Raw genomic sequence first — 19,959 nt, 5'->3', positions numbered from 1 at the left:
CTGAGCCAGCCTCAGGCTGCGGCCCTCGGCCTGGGGCTGGCCCCCCATGGAGGGGGGCGGGACCTCCCTGGGAACACCGAGTCCGCTTACGGGGCACACAGGCCCTGTCCCCTAGAGGAAGCCGCGTGAGGCCCACCTGTCCGTTCTGTCTTTCAGTTAAAGCGGCTGAGGGAAGCTGAGAGCCAGTACAAGCCTCTGCTGGATAAAAACAAACGCCTCACCCGGAAGAATGAGGATCTGTCCCACACCCTGCGTCGAATGGAGAACAAGTTAAAATTCGTCACCCAGGAGAACATTGAGATGGTGAGGGGCCCGGCAGCGGCCCGGCGTGCAAGGCCTGCGCCCGGTGGAGGGTTGACGCCCCGCCGTCAGACCGCCGCCGCTGCCGAGTCACAGGCTGTGGGAAGGGGGGCTATGTGGGCGGCACGGGGGTCGTCCTGGACGCGGAGGGCAGCAGGCGGCGGCAAGCCGGACAGGGGGCTTCACAAGCGAGCCCATCGGGGGCATGAGATGCTGTGGACACCAGCAGGGGAAGGCACGGGCAGTGCGCAGGGGCACCCAGGGGTCCGGAACCCCCACTCCTGCCGCCGCCCTCGGCCTCTCCTGTGGCCCCCTCTGCGGGCAGCCCCCACGGCAGTGTGGGCGGGTCCTCTGCCCTTGTCCACCCTTCTGGGCCTGGCATGGGGGTGGGACACTCCCGTCCTGCTGCTGTACCTCCCCTGCATGCCGCAGCGTGGACAGCGGGGGTGTTTCCTCTTGCTCTGAAGGGGGAGGCCCACGTTCAAGGCTCGCCAGGCCACGCTCTCCCAGAGCCCACGGCACCTGCTGCGGCTCACGCTCTGCGTTGCCCACGTGGCCCTGTGCCGCCTCCTCCGGCCCCCTCCTCTGGCTCTGTTGCTATTGAGGATGGTGCCCCCACCCCAGCCAGTCTGCATAGGGCCTGCGGGGAGCCCCTGCACTTATGGGCCCATGCCTGGGGGGCTCAGGACATGGACCAGCTCCTATCTACAAAACCCCTTCTTTTCAGACACGGAGTCCTTGAGTGCCAGGAGGGGTGTGCCCTGGGAGCTATGTCCCACCCTGGCAGGCAGGTGCCCCCCAGAATCTCCCTCCCAGGCACGCCCCCGTGGCCTCCCCAGCCACGGGCTTCTGTGCACACAGCGCTTCCCCCTGGCAGAGGTCCGCCGAGAGGCCACCTGGGCTTCCCCACCGCCCAGCAGCCCACGGCCACGCTCCATGTTGTCCACGGGTTTTTCAGAGGCAAAGAGCCGGGATCATACGGAGGCCGAGCTCCTTAAACGACCTCGATCAAAGTCAAGATGAAAGAGAGGTTGACTTCCTGAAACTGCAAATAGTCGAGCAGCAGAACCTCATAGACGAGCTTTCCAAGGTAGGTGGGCTGCCCCGGACCCCGTGCTCCCAGCGGCCCCAGGGTGGTCCACGGCCCTCGCAGGGTCCTCTCAGGCTGGCCTGGCCCCCGCGGCCGCTGCTCCTCCCATGAGTCCCCTAGGCAGCTCTGCTCCAGGGGGCACGGAACATGGCCCCTCGGCCACTCTGGACCTGGGGTGTGGCCAGCACTGCCGCTCCAGGGCCAGCAAGGCTGCCCACCTGCCCCCTGCCCCCAGCAGTTTCGACAAAGTCCTTCACCCCCGCTGAGCATCCTAACTGGAGGCACCACCTCTTTGGGTTCCAGGCTGACACAGCAAATGAGATCACTGAGCTCGGAGCAGCCCCCAGCCACCCCGCAGCCCCCACCCCACACCCCGCCCACACCTGAGACCCACAACCTCTCCTGTCCAACTGCAGGGCAATTGCCGCTCTTGAGAAAAGGAAGAATTTAGGAGGGAAAGAAGGAAAAGAAAGACACCTTGGTCAATTGCAAGGGCACGTGATTTCCCTTTCCAAGGCCCGTGGAAGTCCCCTTCTGTGTGTCCCCCATCTGCGTGCCTTTCAGGGAAGGGGGACCGTCAGGGTACCGTGAGAACCCCTTCTCTGAGGGGGGCTGGGCCCTGGGAAGCCACAGGCGGCTGGGGGGCTGCAGAGGTGGGGGCGAGCACGAGCTGCGCCGTGAATTCTGCAATGTGCCCTTTGCTTTTTCCAGACCCTTGAAACCGCCGGCTACGTGAAGAGCGTGCTGGTAAGCTCCCTTCCTGACTCTCCCTCCGGGGACTCAGCTCCCCGAGGTTGCCGCCCGCAGCCCCGGGGACCCCTAAAGTACAGATGGGAGCAGTGTACGGGCTGTGGAGGAGCCGTCCGTCGCGGGGCACGTGCCAGGGGCTTTGCGGGGTAGACAGAGGCCCCTCCTTGGGGTGCCTGCAGGCGCCCCAGGAGCTGGCGCACAGCCAGAGGTGGGGGGTCCTTCCAGCACCGGTGGGGGTGGCCGTCTCTGCCTGACCGGTCCCTCTCGGCCGCAGGAATGTGGCAGAGCTTTCCGGGAGTGAACTGGTCTCCCTGCGAATTTAAGGGGGTCGTCTCCACCTTTGTGGGTGCCATTTCTGAGGACACCTGCCCTGAGTGCAGAGGAGGGCCGCGCCGTCTCACCTTCTCACGCTCCCCATTTAAGAGGGCGCCTGTGCCCCTCAAACTATGGGCCCCCCGCACTGGCCCCCAAACCGCTGACCGAAGCGAGGCCTGCCGACTGGGCGTGGCGAGCTCAGCGCCCTCAAAGTGGCGAGCGCCACGGGCTTCGGCAGAAAAGATGAGCTGTCAGATGTCCCCGCAGGAGCCCTGGGCTGGGGCTCAGCTGGTCAGTACTGGACGCCTGCAGCCAGCCGGACTGCCGTCACCGCAGTCAGCGCACGTGATGACGCGGAAATACCGACCCGCACACCCGGAAGTGTGTGAAATGGAGCCATTCAGCTACTTTAAAAAACCAAACATTTTTTAAAAACCAAAAAATTGGTTTTTGCAGGAGCGTGACAAGCTTTTAAGACTTCGGAAACAAAGGAAGAAAATGGCAAAGCTCCCCAAGGTAAACGGAAAAAAATGTGGAAATATGCGTGCGTAAAAGGTGTGTGCTGAAAAGCCACTTGATGGGATGTTTCTCTTCTTTTGGCAACTAAAAGGAAATAGTTTGATTTTTTTCTAAGTTTCTCTGCATTGTGAGATAACTCAAAATAGGAACCAAAGTAATATTGTTTATTATCTTAAGTTTTTAAAAATCTAAATGTATTTTTTTCTATTTCCAAGAGTGGCTATGAGTTCATAGAGATGATGCAAGGATAAGGGGGGCGTTGGCCTCGGGACGGGGTCTCCCCGCCTGGGCTTTGTCCCCGCGCCCACAGCCTGTGTGCGGCCTGGCGGGGGGCTCTTGGCTCGGCGAGGGGCTTCCCACCCCCCATGTGCGCCTGCCTCGCCACCCCCAGGCTGCACCCAGCCCGAGTCCACGGGCTCCCCTGGGAAAAGTGAGGACCTGGGTAAAGTCTCTGAGATGCAGTCCTCTTGGAGAAATGTATGATTTTTATCAAGGCAGATTCAGGAGAAATTCCCCGAGGACCTAACGCGTTTCCTGCTTTGTGGAAAGTGTGAGGGTTTTTCAGCCAATCAGGGTGGACACTCATCCAGGTCCCAAGCTGTATCAGCCAGTCAAAGGGGTGCTGATACAAAATACCAGAAATTGGTTGGCTCTTATAAATGGCATTTATTTGGGGTAGGAGCTAACAGATACCAGGCCATAAAGCATAAGTTACTTCCCTCACCCAAGTCTATTTCCACGTGTTGGAGCAAGATGGCTGCCGACGTCTGCGAGGGCTCAGGCTTCCTGGGTTCCCACGTTCCTGGGGCTTGCTTTTCTCTGGCTTCAAGGTTCCTTCCTTCCTGGGGCTGGCTTCTCTTTCCTCTGGGTGCTGACTTCCTAGGTCTCAGCATCAAACTTTAACATCAGAAACCCTCAGGTCAGTCCTTTGCCATGCTTTTTATCTGTGAGTCCCCACCTCTTGGAGGGTGGGGACTCCACGCCCTAATCATAACTCAGTCACGCCCAGGTACAGATAGGATTATAAGCATAGTCCAATACTTCTTTTTGGAATTCATCAATCGTATTAAAGTACTATAGGAGCCTTGCACTGGCCTTTCTGGCCGTAGTGGGGGCGGGGTGCACAAGTTGTGGGGCCTCCCAGGGTAATTTCAGGGTGCTTAGGGATCACCCGATAGAGCCACCCCACAGGGGGGTGCCCACCCTTCCTGCCGGGGCACGGGCTGGCTCGTTGCCCCCCACTGTCGCCCCCCGCTGCCCCAGCCCGTCCCTGAGAAGGGAGGGGCGTGTGAGTCAGGCTAGAAGGCCAGGTGCCACGGTGAGACCGCTCGGGGCACGGGCCGGGGAGGGCCTGGACAGGGCAGCGCCTGGCGCCCTGCTGGAGCCAGGGAAGCGTGAGATGGCTGGAGTGGGGGGCCGTGGGATGGCTGGAGTGGGGGGCAAGGGGTGACTGGAGTGGGGGGCCGTGGGATGGCTAGAGCGGGGGTGGGGGCAGCAGGGCATTCTCCGGAGCAGCGTGCATCTGTGAGCAGGACCCAGGGGCGAGTGCAGCTGTCCGGGCGGGGAGTTAGGTCCAATGTGTCCGGTGACTGCAAGGAGGCACACCAACCAAGTGGACGGCTGGACATGGGGGGCAAAGGGAGGCTGAGTGGTGGGTGCCTGGAGGGGACCGGGGTGCCAGAGGAACCACAGCTTTGCCCATCTCTGGGTGTTCCAGCAAAGTCTGGAAATTGGGTGGCGGAGGGGGCAGGCGCCTGTCAGAGGCCAGGCCTCAGCTCTGCAGGGCTCTCTGCGCCTGGCCGGGTGGCCCGGGGGTCTCGGCTCGGGGCGGAGCAGGCCAGCAGGGGCGAGGAGGACCCCAAGGTGCCTGGTCTGAGGCCGAGAGGACAGGAGGCCCAGGGCCAGACGTCAGGAGGAGGCCCTCTGCTCTGCAGCAGGGGGGCGGGAGGCAGCTGGGGGTCCCCAGGCCTCCAGGGAGTCTTACTAGAAGGTTCTGCAAGGAACCGGCAGGGAGACCTGGGGCCACAGAAGCCGTGAAAGGAGGCGGCCTGGGCTGCGACCGGGACCACGTGGCAGGGTGAGCCGAGGCGGTAGTGTCCTCCGTGGTGGTAGAAAATTAGATGAGAAAACCTGTCATTCTAAAGTCAGGGGGGCTACACTGGAGACCGGGGTGCAGAGGGAAAGGTTGGGGTGTGGAGGGGAGGCTGGGGTGTAGAGGGAAGGCTGGGGTGCAGAGGGAAAGGCCGGGGTACAGAGGGGAAGCTGGGGGTACAGAGGGAAAGGCTGGGGTGCAGAGGGGAGGCTGGGGTGCAGAGGGAAAGGCTGGGGTGCAGAGGGGAGGCTGGGGTGCGGAGGGAAAGGCTGGGGTGTGGAGGGGAGGCTGGGGTGTGGAGGAGAGGCTGGGGTGCAGAGGGAAAGGCTGGAGTGCAGAGGGAGAGATTGGGGGTGCAGAGAGAAAGGCCAGGGGTGCAGGGGGAGGCTAGGGTGTGGGGGGCAGAGCTGGCCTGGGAGATGCCCACAGTCCTCACACTGACTGAGAAGAGCAATTTTTTTCTTTCTTTTTAAAATTCCAAGCTGTCAAGGTCAATACTGTTAAAAATACAAGAATGGACTTCCAGGCAGGCCGTCAGGTGCTTAAAGCCACGCGTGCTCACCCCCTGCACCCCCTCGGCAGCGCGGTGCCCGGGCTGCTCTGCCAGCAGTGGGTGCGCCGCCCTGGGGGAGCCCGCGGCCCGCGGGAAGGGCCACCCGACCCACACAGCCTCCGGGTGAGGTGGCCCCTGGCCCCGGGCCCCGGGCAGACGGAGGCGCCCAAGGGAGGCCCAAGCGCCAGCCGTGGGGGGTGGAGCAGGAGAGCCGGGCCGCCGGGGTCGCACTGACGCGGCGCGTCTCGCTCAGAAGCCGGTCGTCGTGGAGACCTTCTTTGGATACGACGAGGAAGCGTCTCTCGAGTCCGACGGCTCCTCGATCTCCTACCAGACGGACAGAACGGACCAGACGCCGTGCACGCCCGACGACGACCTGGAGGAGGCAAGAGGGGCCCGCGGAGCGGCTCTGGGGGGACACGGGGCGGGCGGGGCCTGTGCCAGGCCTGGCTGCCCTGGTGCTGCGGACGGTGGGTGGGAGCGGAGCCCGCTCCTGCCCGTGTGGTCCTGCGCCCTGGGTCCCGCCTCAGGCGGCTGCGCTGCGGCGCGCGCTCTTCCGGGGCTCTCAGGCCTCAGGCTCCCTTTGGCTCCTGAAGTCCCCGCTGGGAGGGGACCTGGCAGGGACTCCACGGCCAGTCGGCCACTGGGAAGGGGCGGCCCCAGCGGACCCCCTGTAACCTCCCCATAGGGCCCCCCACAGGGCCCCCCGCAGGCCCCCCATAGGTCTCCCATAGGGCCCCCACAGGACCCCCTCCACAGGGCCCCCATAGGCCCCCCACAGGACCCTCCCTATAGGGCCCCCCCACAGGACCCCCACAGGACCCCCCGTAGGCCCCCCCATAGGGCCCCCACAGGACCCCCATAGGCCCCCCACAGGACCCCCCCACAGGCCCCTCCACAGGCCCCCCGCAAGGCCCCCAACACACACACGCGGGGCTGGGAGTTCGGCGCAGGCCCAAGCGCAGCGGACCGGGATGCACTTCCGGTGCCAAGGCCGGACCTGCGCCCGCGCCCATCACGGCTGCAGCCTCCGCGGGTCCCAGGCCCTGACCGGGCCCCGGTGGAGAACTGAGATATGGGCTCCCGGCAGAGGCTCCCGCACGGGGCCGCTCTCCTCTGAGCAGCCGGGGCAGCAGCAGCCTGCCTTCTCCCCGAGGCAGCCAGAAAGGTGCATTCTGGAAAGTTCTGTGTAGGAAGCAAGCCTGTAAATGGAGGAGGCCAGCTAGGAGGGGTGGGGAGGGAAGGCTCGTGACCCCGTGGGTGGCAGAGGGCAGCTGTGGGCAGCCCGGAGGGAGGAGGAGGGCGGTGGGGGAGCCTGGCAAAGGTGGGAGCCCCCGCAGCCCGGGCCCAGCTCAGGGCAGAGCGTCCTCCCTGCAGCCCCCCTGTCCCCGCACCCCTGCACCTGCTGAGAGCCACCGAGAGGCGGGCTCCCGGCCTGGCCCCTCCGCGCTTCTAGAAAGCTCCCTGCGTTCCAGGCCTCGAAGGCGCCGGCGGGAGGGCTGGCGCGGCGGGACGCCGGCACCCGGCGGGTGCTCACGCCGCCCTGTCCCCTGTCCCCTGTCCCGTGTCCCCTGTCCCGCAGGGCTTGGCCAGGGAGGAGCCCGAGCTGCGCTTCCGGCAGCTCACCATGGAGTACCAGGCGCTGCAGCGCGCCTACGCCTTGCTGCAGGAGCAGGTCGGCGGGACGCTGGACGCCGAGCGAGAAGTTAAGGTCCAGAGGACTTCCCTCCCGTCGCCTCAGGCGCCCGCGGCCGGTGCAGGGACCCCCGCGCCTGGCTCTCGCTTCGGGGGGGCCCTCTCTCCGCGGGGCGCCCCCCAGCGCGCATGCTCGGCCCTGCCCGCACAGCCCTCGGCGCCAGCCCTAGTTAGGGGCGCACAAAGCTGCCTTGAAGATGAACCCCCCTTCCAGGGCCCCCCGCAGCGTCTTTAGGGAGCTGATGATAGGCCACCCCCGGGAAAGGAAGGGGGGTGAGCATTGGAATTTGTTAAACTTGTTCATTGTTGCGCACAAGAACTGTCCCCCTCCCCTGCCCGGTGCGCCCTGGCAGGCCCGACCAGCGCTGGCTGGAGCCGCCTCCCGGGTGGGGCAGGGGCGTCTCCCACCCCTGGCCCCCGGTACCCGCAGTGCTGCCCCCGGCCGGGCTGGCGCGCGCCCTCTGCTGGCCGCCGTGGGGAGTGCAGGCACCCCGCAGCCGCGAAGGGAGGATGGGGTGGAGGGCCTCAGAAGCCAGGTTTCCGAGGCGAGCGGCTTTAGGCTGGTGCAGGCCGCCTTCCAGTCGGGGGGGACGGCCTCCCGAGCAGGTGGCTGGGGGCTGGGGTCCAGCGCTGTGCCCCCTGACCACCCTTCAGGGCACGGGAAGCCCCAGTGATCCTACAGCTATGGGGGCGGGGCTGGGTGGAAGGGGTCTGGGGACCCGGGGACAGTGTCAGTGGACAGTCTCCCCAGGACCCGGAGGTGCACCCACCCACCTGCCCTGATGGAGCCCCAGCAGGAGCTGCCTGTCCCGCCCCCCTCCCTTTGGTTTTGAAGAGCTCTTGGAGGGCACCTGGGGTGAAAACCAGCCGCCAAGGCCCTGCCCCTCGTGTGCCCTCTGGCCCCCGGGGAGGTGGGCGCCCTCCCCTGGCAGGTGTGGCAAAGGCGAGACGAAAAGGCAGAGCCAAGCTGTCTGCACAGCAGGGGCTTAGCTCTTCCCTCCTGGGCCTATTTTTTCACTTAATTCTGCATTGACCTTGGGAAAGGAAAATGTCAGCCTGAATTTCCTGAGATCATCATAAATCACAAATTGGGTACCTGCACATGGAGGAGGAGGAGGAGGGTGGGCCCAGGGGGGGCCCAGACCCTCCCCTCCCCTCATCCTACCTGGCCCCCACCGGGTGAGCCAGGGGCCCCAGCGGGGAATTTGGCCCTCGGGTCCAGTTTCACCTGAAAGCTGCAAGAACCTGTCTTCTCTTTTCCTCTTGGGTGCCAGAGAAACATTTGGCTGGGGGCCACTTCAAAATCTCTAACGATTTTGCTTTATGGAGGGAAAACGTCCAGATTGCATTTCTTGACATGACATTTCGAATAGAGGAAAATCTCAGTAGAAGTACTACAGGGTTTTTAAAAATTGGAGAATACAGAAAAGATTAAAAAAGAAAGAGAGCCTGCAATCCCACCACTCGGGCTGAGAAATGCCTCCCCCCGCCCCCCTGCACAGCGAGTGAAAAGGTGGTGGAAGCATCTGGAGGCAGGGGTTGCCCTGGCCTGTTCCTCCTGTGGCCCCAAAACTGTTAGGTGGCCGGCACCCTGATGGGCCTCCTCACCGCCTGGCAGCACAGGTGGGGACTCGCTGGGTGGCCTCCAAATGCTCCTGGACCAGGATTCCCTGAGGGGAGGCTCCCTACTGTCAGGACAGCCTGGGGCGGGGGGCGGGGATCAGCCTGGGTAGAGAAGGGGCTTCTGAAGGCCGGCTGGGAGGCAGGACCGGAGCTGCTCATGGGGCCAAGCCGCGCTGGGGCGTCTGCTGGGCGCAGCTGCGCCGGGTAAGCTCAGGTGGTCCGAGGGGGAGCTTTTATGCCCAAAGTGACCGGGCGGGTCTGATGACAGGTGGGACAAGCTTTGGACAAAGTCCTGTAAGCCAGAGCACGGGGAGGTGACAGCAAGGCAGAGGCCGCCCGTGCCTGTCGTGGGCGTGGAGCGGACAGCACCCACGTCACAGGGTGTGCGGCGGGCCCTCCGTCCCACCCATCGGCTATTCAATCCTGCGAACGGGGATTTCCCCAATCTCTCCAAATCAGTTTCCAGGTCCCCCACCCCATCATCCACGTGAGGCCCCTTGCTCTAAATGCGCCTTCGGAGTCTTTGTCTCCTAGAGAAGCTTTCCTTCCAAAGGGGCTGGGCCCTCTCAGTCAGACCAGCCCAAGGCCGCGCCCTGAAGGCCACCATCCGCACGCCCCTCTGGTCAGCGCCTCCGGCTCTTAGAGAAAGTCTGATGTATCTTCCCTCCCGCCCCACAGACCCGCGAGCAGCTCCAAGCAGAAGTGCAGCGGGCACAGGCGCGCATCGAGGACCTGGAGACGGCCCTGGCCGAGCAGGGGCAGGTGAGTGCGGGCAGCGGGGAGGGCCCGGGGCCCCCACCGCACAGGGAGGCCACCCCGGGGGGTGTACGTGGGAGAAGAGCACTTGGCCGCACACTCGGCAGCACGCTCGGCCCACTTCCCCGGGTGCAAATCGCTCCGCGAGAAGCTGTCTTCCAAACGGTGGGGACGTGCGCCTAGAGCAAAGCCACCACCTCGAGGCGGGCCCCACGCCAGCCACCCCCGCCCCGAGGGACAGGCCGGCGCCTCTGCCAGAGCCGCAGGCTTTCTCATCTGGGCTTCAGCCGCAGGCTTTCTCATCTGGGCTTCCCGGGAGACCACCCTCCAGCGGACTTGCCTTCACTTCCCTCCCCCGCCGCCCCCCAGCGCCTGTGGGGGACACCCTTCCCAGTGGCCACTGCGCCCGAGCCAGCCCCCGGCCTGCGGGTCAGTGCGGCTCCAGGGAGGACCCGGACGCGGCCGGCATCCCGCTCCGTCCCTGCCCATCTGGGGCCCACTCACAGCAAACCTGCATAGCTACAGCCAGTTCACGGGCGGACAGAAGGACAGGACAGGAGGATCACGCTGGCCACAGCCGGGCCACGGGGCCTGAGGGTGCAGCCTCAGAATCCCACTGCTGCGGCTCGTGACCGTCCACCTAGACCCATGGGCTTGACATGCCCCCAGCCCGGCTGCCACGTCGCTCGCCTCGGGGGCCCCACGCCCCCGGCCACGGTGGACAGCCTGGTGGCCCAGCACTGGACCGGGCGTGGGAAGCTCCGGAGGCCAGTCTGCTCTTAAGGCCACTTCACAGATGCCGCCAAGAAATGGTTTCTGCCCAGGAAGAGAAAAGTGACCAAGGTAGTTGGAAACTAGAGGCACCAGAGGAGAAGGAGAGGGGATGGGGGAGGAGAAGAATTCCGCTTCCTTTCGTCTGGAGAAACAAATCTTCCAAACCGACAAGAACTAGGCCGGTGACTGCGCTGGGAGGAAACGAGCCGGCCCTCCTCCTGACGCTGCCTGACGCTTGCAAATGTGGCTGGAGGGACGGACACACAGGCCTCGAGGTGGCAGCGTGCGGCCTGGCCCTGACGCGGTTGGCGCAGCGGCCGCAGCCCGTGCAGCGGCACGCAGGAGTCCAGCTTCTCAGCCCCTGCCGAGGCACGAAGCGGACCAGAGCTGCGGCCCCGCCTGCCCGCCGCCCGTGCCTGGGCTCGCCTGGCCTGGACTGTCCCTGGCGCCGTGTACCCTGGGGCGCCCCGGCATGGGAAGCCTGCAGAGCGGGGGTGCTTACTCAGGACCCCCGAAGACCGCCGGCCACGTCGTCCTCCGTCATCCTCGTGACCGAATTTGTCGCCACGTGCGCTCCAGGGTTTCTTTCACTTGCAGTCGTGCTCGCTTCTGCCAAACCATGATTTAAACGCTGACGTTGAGATTTGTAGATTTATTTCTTCCTTTCAATTCCCGCTTTCAAGGACATGAAGTGGATTGAGGAGAAGCAAGCCCTGTATCGGAGGAACCAGGAGCTGGTGGAGAAGGTACGTCCAGAGCCCCTGCTGCGGGCTGGGGCCAGCGGGTCCGGGAGCCGGAGCGCGCGGCCGCCTGCGGACGGGCGGGGGTGTGGAGAGGCGGGCCCCACGGGGTGACTGCAGGGGCCTCTGTGGGGGCGCAGGGGCTAAGGCGGGGACCCCTGCAGCTCGGGGGGGGGGTGCTCTCCTCACGCCCCAGGGGACGCGGGCCGCCCTCCCGTGCCTCGATTCGGGCTCCGTCGTGCCGGTGGCTCGTGTGGACGGCGACAGTCCGGCAGGCGTCATGAGCCACTGCCCTTTGGAAACCCCGCGCCCCCCAGCATAGAGGCCGGTCGGGCCGAACGCCGTCTAGAGCCCCAGATGAGGCCTCGGCGCAGTCTGCGGCGCCCCAAGCCTTGGGAGCGAGTTCTGGGCTAAGCCGCACTGACCCCAGCCGTGGGAGGTCTGCAGTGGACACTGTCCCTGCCGGTCCCAGGCCGGGCCTTCGTGGTTGGAGGATGGCACGTGGCGTGAAACGGCCAGGAAGCAGGACACTGGCCTCGCACATGCGTGGCCTTAGCTTCTGACCGAGGCCCCGTTTCCGGAAGCTTCTCCCTGCTGCACTGCCGGCTCCCTGCTGAAGCCTGCACTTCCGTCTCATTAGAGCTAATCTGGGCAGCCGGGGGTGTCCCGAGGACGAGGAGAGCCCACGCCATTGGGAGGCCAGGGCCCGGGGCTGGACATGGGTGGCCACAGGTCCAGGCACTGCAACGCTCGTCACAGCCACGCAAGGGGGGTGTGGCTCAGAGCGACCCCTTCCCCACTCGCAGCAGGGGCCCCCACTGCAGGAGGTGGGCGCCCCAGGCCAGGGGGCAGAGCCAGGGCCGCGGGGGACAGCGTGGCAGTGAGACGGGCGGGAAGCCTCCGCGAGCCCCATGCGGATGCGGCTCCAGCTCGGGGCCTCCGTGGACCCTCCGTGCAGTCGTGGGTCGGCCACCTGCCTGGCTCCCACCTGCTCGCTCACCGCGGGGGGCCCCGGGGCCCCCCTGGTCCCAGGGCGCATTCCCGAGGTCAGCCCTGCGGGGAGGTCCGGGTGGCCCCAGCCCACGGCTCACTCCAGGGCCCGATGCTGCCCGGCGGGCCCTGCAGTCACCTACGTCCACTTCGGGTGGGGCCAGTGCCGGCTCCCCAGGTGGATGCCCCCCGGGGCCATGCCCCTGTCTACACGAGGACGCGCGGCCGAGCCGGGCTTGCCTCTGGGAGCCTGGGCCTTTCTCCTGTGCCCACCTGCTGGCGGCTCTGCTGAAACGGTCCCCAGGCTGCAGGGTGCATCCCGGGCTCTGCCAGGACGGTGGTCCCTCATGGGCAGGGCACGTCCCTCCAACGCTGCCAGCACGTCACTCTGGGGACGTGCTCCACCATCACCTCTGTAGCCGCTCCGCCTTCCCCCAGCTCCGCACAGTCTGGGCCAGGGTTCAGGGCTGCTCCTCCGGCTTCCGAGGCCCCCTGCCCACTGCACCCACCTGCCCGTCCAGAACCCGGAGGGCTGGAGCCCTGGGGCCTCTGCCTGGTTGTGCAAGGACATACCCCAGACGGACTCGGCCGGGAAAGCAGCGGCGGCCCCGCTCACGGCGCTGGGCGGCCGCTGGGGACGGTGCGTGAGCCAAACCCGAGCAGCCGGCGCCCGCCGCCCGCCGGGACTCAGGCTCATGGCCCTCCTCACGGGGAAACGGGACAGGAACCAGTCGCTGACCTTCTGTTTCACAGATTAAACAAATGGAGACAGAGGAGGCGCGGCTGAAGCACGAGGTCCAGGATGCTAAAGACCAGAATGAGCTGCTAGAGTTCCGGATCCTGGAGCTTGAGGTGGGCCTGGGGGCCACTGGAGCCGGCTCTCCTGGGCCAGGGGTCCTACGAGCAGGGCAGGGGTACTGGGCTGGCGTCTCGCGAATGCTGACGTGGCTGTGCTGGCGCCCCCGGGCTGTCAGGATTGGAAAGCCGCGAGCCAGAGACCTTCCCAGCCGCTGGGAGGCTCCAGGCCCAGCACCCAAGGGCCGGATCGTCACCAGCTGGACGTTTCTTTAGACGAAGAACGAGGTCGGCCTATGTGAAGCGAAGGTTAACGTGGGGCTACGAGTTGTGAAACGCAACAGAATGAAGGGAAAACAAACCAGAGCAGCCCACGTGCCAGTGTCGGCGCCAGAGCTGGGGTCCCCAGACCGTCAAGGCAATGCCATGAGCCCGTGTCCCCACGGCTGCAGCTGACCTGGCAACCCCTGAGCTGCCATGACGAATCCCAGGGGCCGCCCGTACAAGTTGCTTCCTGCTTGTCCATGCAGGGCCACGCGTCCATGCCCCATGGCTCTGCCACCCCAGGGGCTAGCGCCCTCTGCCTCCCGCTGGTGGGGTGGGGAGCGAGGAGGACTGTGCAGTAAGAGGGGGTGGGCACGCACGTGGCCTATTGGCCAGAACTCCCTGCAAGGACCGTGGGAGCCGTGTCTACCACAGGCCGGTGAAAAGCAAACGGGGCAGATGTCGCCCTGCTGTCAGCCTGCAGCCGCCCCACAGCCTGGGACCCCCCGGGGGCTTCTGCCTCACCAAGGCGAGGGACCACCCTCTCATAATTCCGCAAACCCCTCTTTGCGTGGGAATTCCCACCGCACGTGCCGTCACCTCTCCCTTCTGGAGCCGCCTCTCCTGGGAGGTGCAGGGCAGTGGTGGCCCCTTCCCTGCCCAAGAGTGAGTCCAGCAGGCGGGAAGCTGCTTGGGTCCCACGGTGGCTGTGGCCCAGCTGACCCCTAGCAGGAGGGCTGGGGGCCACCCGTGGGGATGCTGCAGTTTGGATGGCCGTCCTGGGGGCTCAGTGAGGACAGTGAGTGGCCTGAGGACTCACCTGCCAGGTGTGCTTGAACTCCACCTGTGCTGCTCACCTGACGCCCAGCGGCCCCTGGGCTCAGTGGTGGCGGGGGCGGTGGGGGGCCCCCCACCCCTGCCAGCAGCTCTGTGGGGCCGTCTTCCGGCCGGGGGCCAGCACGGCTGCTGCTGCCCCCCGGGGCTGCGACCTTGAACGGCCCCGCCAACCCCGCCGCCATGGCCTGCGCTCACCTTCTGCTCCTTGTCGCAGGAGAGGGAGCGCAAGTCGCCCGCCATCACCCTCCACCACCTCCCCTTCGCGGACGGGAAGAGCCCGCTGCAGGTGTACTGCGAGGCAGAAGGCGTGACGGTGAGCCTGCCCGCCGGGGGGAGGGGAACCCCTACCCGTCCTCCCGCCTGCCGGGGGGGGGGGGGGGGGGCCCTGCCCGCCCTCCCGCCTCCCCGGGACACTCACCTCCAGGCGCGTCCCCGCTTTGCTCCAGGACATCCTGGTCACTGAGCTGATGAAGAAGCTGGACATCCTGGGGGATAACGCCGTAAGTGTATGTGCTCTCCTGGCTTGTGCATGCCCTCAACGCGAGTGCAGCCCGCGCCGCCCCACAGCCGCCCCACGGCCCCACAGCCGCCCCACGGCCGCCCCATAGCCGCCCCCACGGCCACCACAGCCCCACAGCCACCCCACAGCCGCCCCCACGGCCCCACGGCCCCACAGCCGCCCCACGGCCGCCCCATAGCCGCCCCCACGGCCACCACAGCCCCACAGCCACCCCACAGCCGCCCCCACGGCCCCACAGCCGCCCCATAGCCGCCCCCACGGCCACCACAGCCCCACAGCCGCCCCACGGCCGCCCCACGGCTGCCCCACAGCCGCCCCACGGCCCCACGGCCACCCCACAGCCGCCCCACGGCCCCACAGCCCCACAGCCGCCCCACAGCCGCCCCACGGCCGCCCCACAGCCGCCCCACGGCCCCACGGCCGCCCCACAGCCGCCCCACGGCCGCCCCACAGCCGCCCCACGGCCCCACGGCCACCCCACAGCCGCCCCCACGGCCCCACAGCCCCACAGCCACCCCACAGCCACCACCACGGCCCCCACGGCCCCACAGCCGCCCCACAGCTGCCCCACGGCTGCCCCACGGCCCCACAGCCGCCCCACAGCCGCCCCACGGCCGCCCCACAGCCGCCCCCACGGCCCCACAGCCCCACAGCCGCCCCACAGCCGCCCCACGGCTGCCCCACGGCCCCACAGCCGCCCCACAGCCGCCCCACGGCTGCCCCACGGCCCCACAGCCGCCCCACGGCCACCCCACAGCCGCCCCCACGGCCCCACAGCCCCACAGCCGCCCCACAGCCGCCCCACGGCCCCACGGCCACCCCACAGCCGCCCCCACGGCCCCACAGCCCCACAGCCGCCCCACAGCCGCCCCCACGGCCCCACAGCCCCACAGCCGCCCCACAGCCGCCCCACGGCTGCCCCACGGCCCCACAGCCGCCCCACAGCCGCCCCACGGCCGCCCCACAGCCGCCCCACGGCCCCACGGCCACCCCACAGCCGCCCCCACGGCCCCACAGCCCCACAGCCGCCCCACAGCCGCCCCACAGCCGCCCCACGGCCGCCCCACGGCTGCCCCACGGCCCCACAGCCGCCGCACAGCCACCACCACGGCCCCCACGGCCCCACGGCCGCCCCCACAGCCGCCCCCATGGCCCCCACGGCCCCCTCAACTGCCCCTGCAGCCCCCACAACTGCCCCCACTGCTGCCCCCACGGCCGCCCCCACAGCCGCCCTCACAGCCCCCACGGTCGCCCCTCAAAGCCCCCACAGCTCCGACAACCACCCCCACTGCTGCCCCCACGGCCGCCCCCACAGCCCCCACAACTGCCCCAACAACCCCTTCGGCTGCCCCCCACAGTCCCTATGGCCCCCACAGCCGCCCCCCCAAGCAGCCCCCACGCTGTCGTCACCCCCCCCCCCCCACCAAGGCTGGTCCCGGCGAGGCACGGGCATGTGGCAGGGCGGGTGTCCAGGGCCTGGACTCCACTGGCGTGGGGACACCCCTCCCCCGAGCACCCCAGGTTCACTCTTGCCCCCCCCAAGCCCTTGCACACCTGGTGGGGGGAGCTGCTCCTATGGCGTCCCCACCACTCAGGAGCCCCATGGCCTCCGTCTGAAGTGGGCAGCCTGTGGTCCAGACAGTCCCGTCCCACATGGTCCGAGCTCCAGCTTCTGCTGAGACCCCCGCCCCCGTGCCCCAGCTACCCTCACCCCGCCCTGCAGGCACTGGGCCGGGGGACCCCTCTCTCCTGGCAGGCGCTTCACGTGGGGAGCCCTGAGGGAGATAGGGGAGCAGGGCCCAGAGCTGCAGGAGCACTGGGGACACACGAGCCAGCGTCCAGCCACGGGACTCAGGCCCCATCCTGGCCCCAGGAACTGCCCGGACAACACCCGACTCCATGGCCGGGGCGACGGGGGCCCCAGCAGCACCTGCCCGGGCGGGGCGCCAACCTGGCCCACCCATCTGCCCAGGCTCCTCCGCCCGCTTTCCTGCAGCCGGGACCCCCAGAGCACAGGGCCGGGGGGCTGGGGTGCCACTGTGCCGAGGGAGACGCCTGACAGGAAGCAGCTCCTGCCGGCAGGTCTGGCTGGGGTCGCTGCCGAGTGGCCAGACCACTGCCGCACCCCCTCGTGGCCAAGCGTGGACCCCCTGGGGCCTGGGTCCCTAGCACAGGGCGGCCCAGCCCATGAGGCAGGGGACAGGGACAGACCTGACTCCGCCGCCTTCCAGCCGAGGCGTGCTGCGCCTATGCCACAGCGTCCACACGGGCCCACGGTCCCTCAGCCCCAGACCCCGCCCCCCCACTCCCCTCCTGGGCCAGGGCCCTTGGAGCCGAGCGAGGCCAGCGAGGGCCCGAGGGTCACCGTTGTCCCTGGCAGGCGCCCCTGCTGCTCCTGGGCAAGGGGGGCGCCGTGAGCCGAGGCCAGCCCCTCGGGACGTGGCCACCGCCGGGAGGAGGCAGGGGAGGGCCCAGCCCGGGTTGCGCCCCCAGGGTCCTGAGGCCTGGCTTGACCCCTTCCGGGCTTAGAGCCCCATGGTCACCCCAAGCCCCTTCCTCGATCCCACCCCCACCTGTCCAGCCAGGGAGGACGAGGCGCCCGCACAAGACTGTGCAGGAAGCGCATGCCCCGTGCCCACGGGAGACCCCGAGCTGACGGGTGGGGGGAGGGGGTGCCCGCCCCCAGCAGGAGGCCCGGGACAAGGTTTCGGAGCCAACAGTCCCCTGGAACCAGGACGTCCAGGGAGGTGCAGGGGCGCGCCAGGCCCCCACGCCCACAGGGCCCCCCCGGCAGGCCCCCTCCTGCTCCCTCCCCCTGCCCGCAGCCCTGGCCGTCCTCGCAGGGCCAGCCCTGAGGGGTCTGCGGGTGGGACGTGCTGGTCCCACCACCCTCTGAGCCCTTGCCTTGGCTCCCAAAGCCAGACTCGCCCCGCCCGGAAGGGCCGCGGACAAACATGAACAGAAGGTGCCCGGGCCGCACGTCACCCCGCCGCCTCGCAGCCTTGCCGCCCCGCCCCTGAGCGTTCTCTGAACCACACGGCCGCGAGCGCGGGGGACGGGCTCTCGGCAGAGCGGTGGCGCAGGGAGGGGCGGGCGGCCCTGCGGGTCTGGCTGCGCCGGCCTGCCCTCGAGCTGCCCACAGGGGCGCAAGGGGCCGCCCAGCTGCCCGGCACAGCGTGCCGCGCTTCCCACGGCCGGAGCCTCGAGGGACGACATGGGCAGTGCCCAGAGCAGAGGGCACCAAAGACCCCGGAGGGACACTCAGCGAAAGTCGCCCTGTCGGCCGTGGCCCCGCCCCCGCTCGTCCAGGGTCACCAGCCCAAGGCCTTGCTGCTGACCATCACCCCTGTCCTGCTTTTGGGTGCAGAATCTGACCAACGAGGAGCAAGTGGTGGTCATACAAGCAAGGACCGTCCTCACCTTGGCAGAAAAGGTATCGGCAATCACACAGCCGCCCTGTGGCCAGGCGCGTCCCCCAGGCCCCCTGGGCCCTCTAAGCTCGGCGCAGAGACGCTCTCCCTGGTGGAGCGGCTCCACCGGGCGGGAACGCCCACTGTGTCCTGTAGCCTCGCAAGAAGCTCACCACCCAACAGCCCCCGCCGTGAACCCCTCAAATGCCAGGGTCAGCCTTGAGCAACAGGAGCTCTGCCTCGGTTTCTCCCAAAACGCTGGAAGTTGTGGTTAGAGCTGCAGAACTGTCGAGGGTCTTTCAGATCTGCTAAGACCCTCTCTCTGTGGGGCCACCCACCCCACGCCAGTTGCACCTACCCCATGGCCCCAGAACGCCCAGCCTGGTTGGCTGTCATGGCTGCCTCTCATGGGGTCCCCCACAGGGAGGGCAAGAGGAGCTCTGGGTGAAAGGGTGGGAGGATGGAACTGGGAAAATGGGTGCCCCTCCTGCACCTGCCAGCAGAGCTCTGCACGCCCACCCGGCTCCGCGTGTGCCAAGCCGGCATCTGCTCTCCCAGGGAAAGGAGAGGGGGCTGGACCTCCTGGGCACCAGGGCAGCCTCGACCCGGGGTGGGGTCCATGGAGGTCAGCTGCAGCCCAGCCCCCGCTCTTGTCTGGCCAGGGCCCCAAGGCTCTGCTCCCCGTGGAAGAGCAGGGTCCCAGGGCCCTGCGCTCCTCTCCCGGCATGTCCCCGGGGAGCGAGGGGTGGAGCGCGCGGGGGCTTGTGGGGCCCAGCCGCGGCCCCTGGGACTGCCCCTCTGTTTGCGCCCCCAGTGGCTGCAGCAGATTGAGGAGACGGAGTCGGCCCTGCAGCGGAAGATGGTCGACCTGGAGAGTGAGAAGGTGGGTGGGGGTCTCCCGCCTCCCCGCAGTGCCGAGCCCAGGTGGGGACGCCCAGAACCGAGCCGCGGCTCTGTGTGTTTCAGGAGCTGTTCAGCAAGCAGAAGGGCTACCTGGACGAGGAGCTCGACTACCGGAAGCAGGCCTTGGACCAGGCTCACAGGGTAAGGGCTGCAAACCCCCGGGGTCCAGTCGCCCCATCCCTGGGGACAGAGTCAGGGAAAGTCGGGGGGTGCTCGGCAACGTGTCTCAGGTGCTGTGGGGTGCCAGGCGCCAGGTCCAGGGCTCAGGCCTCCTGGCGGGGCAGCGCTGCCATGCTCAGGGTGTTCCGCGGGGGTGTCACGCTCTGCTGCGTTTTGAACTTGAACCTGGGGCCTCGTATGTGGGAAGCCAGCGCTCAACCACCGAGCTGCCCTGGCTTCCCCAGGTTGGTTGTTTCGTTGGTTGCTTGTTTGGTTTTGTTTGTAGGAGGTACTGGGTGTTGGACCCAGGACGTCAGACATGGGAAGCAGGCACTCAACCTCTTGAACTACATCTGCTCCCAACAATTAACTTTTTTTAAAGTTTTGGACCCAGGACCTCATACATGGGAAGCAGGTGCTCCACCGCCAAGCTACATCCGCTCCCCAGCGCCTTTTCACATCTCAGGGCGGGTTTTCCCACTGGCTACGGCGTTGCCCTGTGCAATCGGGAATTTAGGAATTGATTTCCCCCAGGGCTGCTCTGCTGAGGTTTGGCCTCCACTGCCTGCCCCGAAGGGGAGAGCTCAGGCCTGGTCTGTCCTGTCCACTGTGGCCATTGTGAGCAGAGGGCACTGCCATCACCACCAGGAGCCTCCAGCTCCCTGGGGAGGACCCCCTGTCCTTCCCACCATCTCCCCTCCTGTGGTGGCCTGAGTACTGACTCCCCTGCTGGGTTTCTGCCACATGAGGCAAGGCGTCCCCGAGGAGTGCTCAGACATCACAGGACCCAGACGACAGCTCCTGCACCGGGAGGAGACCTGCTCAGGCAGAGGGATCTGCTCAGGATAGAAAGGCTCCTTCCCGGGGCGCTGCT

At 67.4% G+C, this 19,959-nt stretch overlaps 1 protein-coding gene across 24 annotated transcripts in view; it reads left to right on the top strand.

The window, feature by feature from the left end:
- Positions 1-19,959, top strand: part of JAKMIP3 (Janus kinase and microtubule interacting protein 3) — a 143,496-nt gene that overhangs the window by 104,003 nt on the left and 19,534 nt on the right. For 8 of the 24 annotated variants that reach the window (XM_071215618.1, XM_071215614.1, XM_058298116.2 and 5 more), the window contains 14 exons: positions 157-303; positions 1,259-1,390; positions 2,102-2,137; positions 2,912-2,971; positions 5,876-6,004; positions 7,202-7,330; positions 9,616-9,699; positions 11,151-11,213; positions 12,951-13,049; positions 14,308-14,406; positions 14,540-14,593; positions 17,981-18,046; positions 18,838-18,906; positions 18,990-19,067. In XM_071215618.1, coding sequence (XP_071071719.1) covers positions 157-303; positions 1,259-1,390; positions 2,102-2,137; positions 2,912-2,971; positions 5,876-6,004; positions 7,202-7,330; positions 9,616-9,699; positions 11,151-11,213; positions 12,951-13,049; positions 14,308-14,406; positions 14,540-14,593; positions 17,981-18,046; positions 18,838-18,906; positions 18,990-19,067 — 1,245 coding nt within the window. Of the gene's footprint in view, positions 1-156; positions 304-1,258; positions 1,391-2,101; positions 2,138-2,911; positions 2,972-5,872; positions 6,005-7,201; positions 7,331-9,615; positions 9,700-11,150; positions 11,214-12,950; positions 13,050-14,307; positions 14,407-14,539; positions 14,600-17,980; positions 18,047-18,837; positions 18,907-18,989; positions 19,068-19,959 lie in introns of all 24 variants that reach the window. The other 16 variants (XM_071215610.1, XM_058298118.2, XM_071215615.1 and 13 more) reach the window with 4 other exon arrangements.

The sequence above is a fragment of the Dasypus novemcinctus genome, chromosome 6 (assembly GCF_030445035.2).
Source record: "Dasypus novemcinctus isolate mDasNov1 chromosome 6, mDasNov1.1.hap2, whole genome shotgun sequence".
Lineage (NCBI taxonomy): Eukaryota > Metazoa > Chordata > Mammalia > Cingulata > Dasypodidae > Dasypus > Dasypus novemcinctus.
This window is presented reverse-complemented; position numbering and strand designations above follow the sequence as displayed.